Source organism: Henckelia pumila, chromosome 3, assembly GCF_033568475.1.
Source record: "Henckelia pumila isolate YLH828 chromosome 3, ASM3356847v2, whole genome shotgun sequence".
NCBI lineage: Eukaryota > Viridiplantae > Streptophyta > Magnoliopsida > Lamiales > Gesneriaceae > Henckelia > Henckelia pumila.
Window position 1 is genome coordinate 48,836,963 of NC_133122.1, and position 9,315 is coordinate 48,846,277.

The 9,315-nt window shown below is 35.2% G+C and overlaps 1 protein-coding gene across 1 annotated transcript; it reads left to right on the forward strand.

Moving 5' to 3' along the window:
- The first annotated feature begins 5,450 nt into the window (after positions 1–5,450).
- On the forward strand, positions 5,451–9,315 carry LOC140887607 (ubiquitin-conjugating enzyme E2 2-like). The gene is made up of 6 exons (XM_073294970.1): positions 5,451–5,558; positions 5,888–6,020; positions 6,124–6,149; positions 6,682–6,771; positions 7,597–7,685; positions 8,967–9,315. The coding sequence occupies exons 2-6, from the start codon at positions 5,896–5,898 to the stop codon at positions 9,093–9,095; spliced, it is 459 nt and encodes a 152-aa protein (XP_073151071.1). The 5' UTR covers positions 5,451–5,558; positions 5,888–5,895; the 3' UTR covers positions 9,096–9,315.

A 9,315-nucleotide genomic window follows, 5' to 3' on the forward strand; every position in this document is an offset into this window, starting at 1 on the left:
TTAAAATAAAAATGGTTTTTTTATTATATGTTTAACATTTAAAATTATTTTTGTATGTATATTACTATTTACATTACTTTCATAGTATTATACATTTTTTGGTAATTTCAACGATAAAAATATCTTGTAATATCAAACACATTAACATCTTTAAGTTATTTAAAATAATTTCATACAAACACTTTAACATCTTATTTTTAAAATAAGACCTAAGAGCTTATAAGCTCCTAAAACAACTTATAAGCTTTTAGCGCTTATAAGATGTTTATAATAAGTTTAATCAAACGCACTCTTAGTTAAATGAAATCTCATAAAATCCCATCAAATATCAATCCCGTTTTAAAATCTCAATTTGTCAAACTCTAAAACGGTATTTTCAATTTCAAATCCCACTAAATTCAATGTAAATCCGTAATTCCAAACACACTGTTAGTATTTGGAATTGAAAAAAATATATATTAACAATGTTATACAATAACAAATAATAAATGTCACGATCAAACAAACATGTCAAATTTTGATGTTAGCTATTATATTTTGTATACAAAAATTACATATCCAAATTATAGTGACCCGCTCTAAAATCATCTACTAATTCAAAATCTAAGCATGCAAAATCTTAAATATCAATTATCAGATAAATCATCGAAAACTGGAATATATGAAACTCAAATCGAAAACACCGATCTAAAATACTAGTTAAGGTACAACCATATCAAAATTCAGTGTATCAAATACAATCCTAGATAAAAACAAATAAACCAAAATAATCGGAAACTCGACGGCACTGCTTCTCTACTCGGAGCTCACTCTTTCCTGCGTCATCCACCATGAGGTCTACTGTAGTAGCCCGGTCCCATTTTACGAGATTAATTTGGTTAAACATGTTTTGAATTAATAAAACATGATTAAGGAATTTTAATTATATCAAACAGACCAAGAAATCAAATCCAAAATGTCCAAAAATGGTTAATGGGCTTATTTGAGCTCGGGTGGTTCATAAGGTTCGAACCCAATGCTTTGTAGAGTTCGAAGGGTCCGAAGGGTTCAGGAGGGGCGAAAGAGTTTGGAAGCTCTGGAGAGATCGGAACGTCCAACGTATGATCGGAGCTTTCGATCGTAGTTAGACCATGCATATTTGTGACGTGTCATTGACGTTTGCTATTATATTTTGTATTAAAAAAAATCACATATCAAAATTGTAGTGACCCGCTCTGAAATCATCTACTAATTCAAAATCTAAGCATGCAATTAAATCTTAAATATCAATTATCAGATAAATAAGTGGAAACTGGAATATATGAAACAAAATCGAAAACACCGGTCTAAAATACTGGTTAAGGTACAATCATATCAAAATTCAGCGTATAAAATTCAATCCTAGATGAAAACGACTAAACCAAAATAATCGGAAACTCGACGGCGCTGCTCCTCTACTCGGGTCTCACTCTTGCATACGTCGTCCAACATGAGGCCTACTGTAGTAGCCCGTCCCATTTCACGATATTAATTTGGTTAAACATGTTTAGAATTAATAAAACATAATTAAGAAATTTTAATTATATCAAACGTACCAAGAAGTCGGATCCATAATGTCCAAAAATGGTTAATGGACTTATTTGGACTCGGGTGGTTCGGAAGGTTCGAACCCAATGCTTTGTAGAGTTCGGAGGGTCCAAAGGGTTCGGAAGGGGCAAAAGAGTTCGAAAGCTCTAGAGAGATCGTCTGAAGTATGATCGGAGATTCCGATCGTAGTTAGACTATGCGCATTTGTGATGTGTCATTGACGTTTGAACACATAGCTGCATCATAAGATCGGAACTTCTAAATTAGGGATCGGAGCTTCCGATCGTGGCAGTTCGAAACGTGGCATGCATGCGGAGATCATAACGTTTGATCGGAAGTTCGGAGCTTTCGATCTTCATATATAAATAGGGGGTCCGAACTTCAGAATTTTGCACCAATTCTGTGAGACCTCGGTTCTAATCATCTAATATCGGGTAAAACAATAACTAAGCATACAAGATCCAATATTAAAAACAATACATTTTTTTTTTAAAATAGTGCCGCGCTTGGGTAAAACTACCGCTCGGGCGCGGCCAAAACCGCAACTTGCTGTTTTGCTCAAAAGGGGGTGCGCTAGGGCTGCCAAATTTGGCCGCTCGGGGCGCCCCTTGCTGCAGACCTAGTTCTGAAAAGAAAACAAAGCTCAGAACCTGATTTTCAGAAATAACTCACCGAACTTCAACTACGTAAATTCATTCAATGCATAACGAGGTGCAAAATACATGCAATAACATCATACAAACCTCAATACTTGCATAATCGATACGACATAATCAACGAAGTTTGAGTCTATACATGCTTCGAAAATATAAACTAGATTGACATGTTGTTCGACTTCTAAACAGAGTCTCACTTCTATTCCTTGATCTCGAAGCTAACCAAGCCTTCTCTGACTCGATCTTGTCCCACCTGTTGTCAAGTACACATACAAAACAAAGCAACAGCCGGATAACTTCGGTGAGAATGATATTCTCAGTAAAAACAACATAACATTCAATAACAAGTAATATATCAATAGCATGATACAAAGACAACACATTCAATGTTAATACGAATGAAATTCATGTCTTTAAATCAGAAATATCAACTCTGATAATCAAGGAATTGTTGCTATGCTTTTGGGATCCCGAGGATGAGATCACGTAACAACTCACCGACTCTCCCGATCGAGGTGGTGCCACGTATCTCCATCCTCTAGACTTTGGTGCGACTACAAAGAGTATGCTGACACTATGTGAATTTCTACACCCATGCCACTCGATTATAGCCCTCAAATCGTCTAACAAAAATGGCGTACATCCCGCTGAAAATCAAAGATTTAGGATGAATGCATAAGAAAAACGTAAAGCATTAAGCCATATAACAAAAGTTCAAACAACAAAATACAAGTTTCTCATTTTAGAACAAGTATTGATGTAAGTATGTGATTTTAAGGGAAACTCAAGAACCAACTGTTTTGAGTGTGCTATCTCGCTAAAACGATGTCTGCTTGTAACTTTCGATTCAACTAGCTCCAACTTTGAATAAGCTACAATAAGAGATTATATCAAAATCTATACAACTTAAACAACAACAACGCTCGAGGTAAACTCTTTACCGCTCTTCGTCCAACTCTTCGACGATTGTCTTCTGCTAACTCTAGGCTCAACAGACTTCAAATGAATCTGTGCGGAGGAAAAAGAAGATCAACAACGACGAATAAAACCAATAGCCAAAGTTCAACAATTCAAACGGTTCAAAATCCCAAAACTCAAATCGGCGACATAACGACTATAAACTGATCAAATCGGAAACACAGACAACAGTACAACATTGCAAACAACTCAAACAAATGCTAAAACAACAATAACAATTCAAATCCAACACATCTCAAAATCCACTTTTTCAAATTATGCTTCCGAAAATCATAACAAATCCGAACGACGCTCTTTTTCTGATTCGACTTCAAATATATGGTATATCTTAGCTCAAGAACAACATATCCAAATTTAAACAAATTCTGACAACATTCCAAAATCGAAGTATACTAGATCGATAAAATACTTACGATAAAACGAATCTCTCGCTACCGGGATCGTTAAACTGACTTCGGATTAAAATTTTACCGGACGGATCGACCGGAAACCGAAGAAGAAAAGCTTGAAATCACGTTTCTCTCTTCAAAAATGGTGGATGGCGTGTTGGAGGTGATGGAAGGGAATGAAGAAGAGTCAAAGGTGCCAATATATTATATAAAAACTCAAATTTGCATTTTAGTCCCTGAAATTTCCAAAAATTACAAAATAGACTCTGATCAAAATCAAGTCGACTCTTGAATTCTGTAATCTTCGATTATCTCAATTAAACTCAATTAATATAATTTCGTGGCTTTACAAATTCCTCTTCATCTCTCTCATGTTCTGTGTAGTCTTGAGGGTTTCCGGCCTTCTTTATCAAGGGGTGGGTCTTGGCAAGGCGTCTCCGGAGTCGTAGCGGAGTTATGCCCAAGTTTTGGGGTTATCGTCATCAAAAGGCTGACGACAGACGGAGGTATTACCGAGATCTCATAAATAGTTTGGGAGTATCTATTAGCTTAGTTAAAACTTTTAGATATTGTTTAGTGATATAGTAATCTCATGATTATAGGTTTGGACCATAGAGCTAGTGTAGTCTGTATGATAGAATTAAGGTAAGAAAGTACTGTTCGAGATATCCAAACTGAGCATGCATGTATTATATGTTGCATTGTTTATATGACATAATTTTATCTGCATATTACCTGTCATGATAATATGCTTCATGCATTAGCATATTGAGCTTATACCCTTGAGGTAGTGGATAGTAGGACGCTCACCCTACGTGTAGTGGATGCTTGGATACGTGGACTCGTGTCAGGTCACCGATATCTACATTGGCAAACTGATAGCGATGACCCCAAACTCTAGGCTTAACTTCGCTACGATTCCGGTAGCGTTTTGCTATCGCCCGACCCTTGATACGACGCCTAAAAAACCCCAAATATCGATCAAGAACGAGAAAGAGAAACTGAGAAATTGGCAATTCAGAATGAAAGTCTCGAGGTAAACCTAATATTTTAGTTTTTGTTTGTCATCATTGATCGTAAAATCCTAGCTTTGAATTTATCGAACTATAATTTTATTTTTGTTAGACAATCCACGAATCATATCAATCAGATATTGACAATGACTAATGAGTTTTTATTAGGTATATACTTATACGATATAGTAGGATGTTCATATAACCTCCTACTTTTCTTTCAAATACAATGACTTATGATATGCTTCAATAATATTAATTTTTTATAAAAACGAAATTTTGATACATTTAAAATAAATTGAAAAACCATGTCTATTATAATCAATGATTTCAGAAATTTGATTTACAATTTAGAATCACATATGAGAAGTAACCAATTAAAAATATACTTTAAATCTTGATCTATTAAAAAAACGAATGTTGTAGCTCACTTGCTAGCGAACGTTGATGTTTCTCATTTACATCTTTTGTTTGGATATGTGAGAGTTTTTCATCTTGATTGACTGATATTATAACGAGAGATACTATTAATAACCGTTACTTTTCTTTAAAAAAAAGCTAATATTTATCAGTAAAAAAAAAAACGAATATTTAATCTAAAATCAAACTATCCTTCATTCCTTTGGGTAAATCCTCCACCGGCTTATATCTGACGCGAACTACAAAAATCTGTATACAATTTCCCGCGTTCGAGGCGCATAAATTTTATTTATTTATTTAATTTAATTTAATGTTTAAAAAACAATTATTTATTATTTATATAATTATAATTATAATTATATTATAAATTATAAAATCAATATTTATAATTATAATATTATATTATAAATGAGATGCCAATATCCCCTATTTATTAGTGGGTCTCAGACTCACGCTAGCAACAAATTCAATCTACGGAATTGGAAGCCAGGAATTCAGAGAGGAAAGAGAAGCAAAGTAGCGGCACTGAGTTCCAGGTAAATTTCTACTGACTGATTCATATGGGAATCGATTTTTGTCCGCGAGCCTGTGCGGAAAGCGGCGTATTCACGCCTATGGATCCACGGGTTCCGTTTTCGTCGTGTTTTTTTTTTGCGTGATTTAACTGTAGTATCAGGCAGGGTTTAGGTAATCGTGGTATTCAGAAATCGGAGCCTTAAGATGAAAACGGAAACGAGTCTAGTTCAGATTTAGATTGAATTGATTGATCGCATGTTTTGAAATCTGAAGCTTAAATCTCTGGATTCGAATATGTTGGAAGATCATTTTAATTGAAATTATGATGTTTAATTGGTGGTGAATGTAGGCGGCGGGATGTCAACGGCATCAAGGAAGCGGTTGATGAGGGATTTCAAGCGGTTACAGCAGGATCCTCCGGCTGGCATCAGTGGCGCGCCATACGATAACAACATTATGCTCTGGAATGCTGTTATATTTGGGTATGTTTTGCGTCTTGTTATAATTTTCTGCTTCTTGTTGGAGATCAATTTAGATATTACCATATTTTTTACTTACCCGTTACTATTATTTTTGCAATTGCAGGCCAGAAGACACTCCCTGGGATGGAGGTGGAACATTCTATCACCAAATCTTGTCCTCATCAAAATTTGTGGATGATCGATGCTCTGATACGATCATTTTTATGTCTATACTTGTTATATAGTTTGCTTATGAGCCTAGGTTTATGCCATGATGTTATTTATGCTCGTGCAAATGGTACTTGACTTCATCAACTGTGATCATAGTTCATATAGTCTGACAATTCTTTTTTCTCATTGGAAATTTGAAATTTAGGGTTTCGGGGATGTGTTGTCTTAGATTGCATTTGGTGGTGAGGAGTTTTTGTTTTGTCATAGACTCATAGTAGTTGCAAAGGATCTCACATTCCAAAGCTATTCGATTCAGATATGCCATTTTATTAAAATGACACAAATCCAAATACTTTGCATGCCTCCTATGGTGTGTTATATCAGATGAGCATTCATTTTTCCAGTGCGTTATTTACGCTGTGTAATGCATTTCTACAAAAAGACTTGATTAGAGTTCTATCAACATTTTTTTAATTGTATTTTGTTTCAACATTAAATTGTTTTCTACTAGGTACGTTTAAGTTGACACTTCAGTTCACGGAGGATTACCCAAATAAACCCCCGACAGTGCGGTTTGTCTCTAGAATGTTCCATCCCAACAGTAAGTTACTATTATCTTTTATTGCTTTGTTTTAAATTTTTTGCATGATTTGTGTATTCCTGGTCTGGCTATTTTTTCCTTGGAATGCTCAAAAGCTAAAATAGATTATTTATGCAGCACATGTTAAAAAGTTATCAAGTCATGCCTTGCATAAGAAGAAACTGTGCACACTGTTAAAAATATTGTGTGAAGTGGCTGCTGCATGCAGCGAGTTCTAACATCGGTCTTCTTGGTTGCTTTTTCGTTTTTGGTCTATTTAATTTTTTTTAGTGTAGGCTGTGATGCCATTTCTCCAATATGCTACCCGAACTTCATGCCTTTAGTATCTCAATTAATTGACTGTCCTGGGTATTGTGGTCAACTTGCTTGTAGTATAGTTGATAGTTCTGTTTTGTATATCGTGTATCTACGTCCTCAGCAACAAGGGCCATGTTCTTAGGTGACAACATTCCTTAGTGGAGATGTGTTGTAGATTTGAAGGAGGTTACTTAACCTCACTATGTTTATTCAATGTCGCATGTCTTTCCTGCTTCGGTTTGTTTTGTTGCTGCATGATGGAACTTTGGTTTGTTAATGAATTTAGGAATTGTTTATCAAATTTAAATTCACTAGCTTTTGTGCGTCCTTTTGATTTTCTGTGTCCCACATTTCATACAAATTTGTGCCTTCAAATTTTGTTGCTGAAAGTGACTTACCAGTTACGTCTAGACTAAACTAATCCAATGCTATGATATGGAATCACCATGATTGATAATTTGTTCCGAATGATTGACCAAAAAACATTACGCACTTATCATGTTCTCATTCGCTTCTGTCGTGGATCAGTTTATGCAGATGGAAGTATATGCTTGGATATCTTGCAAAATCAGTGGAGCCCAATATATGATGTAGCTGCCATACTTACATCTATTCAGGTACACTAAAGATGAGTTTGGTTTGTGTGATGGGATAACTGTGATTGTTTGTTTGGACGATAAAAAATGTGATCCGATTAATAATGTTGTGATATGCTCTAAAATAAAGTGTTTGGTTGAATGGATTAAGATAGGGATACATAATTTTTTTAGGAAATATACGAGTTTACCCCTCGGAAATAATTTTTTTTTTAAGTTTTGATGAAATTTTCACCACCCACACCATTGACTACCATGTAATGTTTGTCAGTGAGATCATGTCTCTTATCTATATCCCATTCTTTTATTAGGTTTTCATAAATCCCAACTACAGAAATCCCAACTACAGAAATCTCATATAGACTTTGTTCATCAATCACCTCTTTACTATTCTTAATTTATTAATTAATCTTCCCTTTATTCCTCATCTTCTCACCTTCTATTCCTCTCCTTCACAAATCATGGTTGGTTGCTAAGGTAGTTGCTAAGGAAACTTCAAGGGAGGGGAAGGAGAAGGGCGCACTAGATTGTGGGATAAAAATTCACTCCAATAAAAATAGGCAGACAATCAGTAACAAGTAGTAGTTAACATTGGGCCCATAGATTCTCTGTGAGCCGAAGAATTCAAACTAAATACTTGATAGGTAGGATTTTTAATCAATCCAGTCATGATCAAGGCAACTGAATGCAGCCTAAGTTTATAAAGTGGTGCATGACATATTTATCTCTGTCACCGGGCATCAATTATTCGCACTGAGATTTTCACATGAAATAAAATTTATGATATTTACTGTAATTCTTGCTCCTAAAAGTAGGATTTTATTGACTACAAGCAGGTGTCTGGAAGTTGAGTTAATTTTTTCAATTGTTACAATAACATGAATGTTAATATCCAATTGGAGCTATGCCCATGCTCAATAATGATGTAAACTTTTGCTTAGCAAGATAGATGATCTAGCTTCTGTTTTCAATTTCTTCATCTGATGTCTGAAACTCAGCCTACGGGCCATTTACCTTCTTTTTATTTTTTTTTTTTTGCAAAATAGATTTCGCGGGCTTTGGGAATTTCCGTGATCATGTTCAGGAATCAATGATTTTAAACAAACTATCAGTTTTTTGTTACTTCGCCTGGTTAAAATTAACATAAAGTTGCTTGTTGCCTCTCAGTTTCCCTGAATTAACAATGTGCATGAATGGACTAATGGGTTGTGTTTCAGATCTCTCCATAAAAAAGGATATGCTGAATCATGTTTCTCTACATGGTGATTCAAACATCATCTTTAATTTAATTTTTTCTTACAGTCATTGCTTTACGATCCAAACCCAAACTCACCGGCAAACTCTGAAGCTGCTCGATTGTTTAGTGAAAACAAGCGTGAATACAACAGGAAGGTGCGCGAAGTTGTCGAGCAGAGCTGGACAGCAGACTAGTGTTTCCATCTCAAGGATGCATTACCGGAGACCGCAATTGATGGGAAAGATTCATCCTGCAAGGTCTTTCCTCCTGTTAGAGTGATCTTTGTTTGTGCGAAACATTTGTTTCAGTATCATTCCTAAATTACCGACACTCTTATAGTTTGCAAAAATACTGTTATGATTGTATTAATTATCACACACTCAATTTCAGGGACCATGAGTTTCTTCATCTCGA

Bases quoted from the DNA above. Each gene is read 5' to 3' on its own strand.
- LOC140887607 (XM_073294970.1), top strand. From the start codon at position 5,896: ATGTCAACGGCATCAAGGAAGCGGTTGATGAGGGATTTCAAGCGGTTA. The intron at 6,150-6,681 runs GTGGAACATTCT...GTTTTCTACTAG, and splicing joins AGACACTCCCTGGGATGGAG to GTACGTTTAAGTTGACACTT. The intron at 7,686-8,966 runs GTACACTAAAGA...TTTTTCTTACAG, and splicing joins CCATACTTACATCTATTCAG to TCATTGCTTTACGATCCAAA.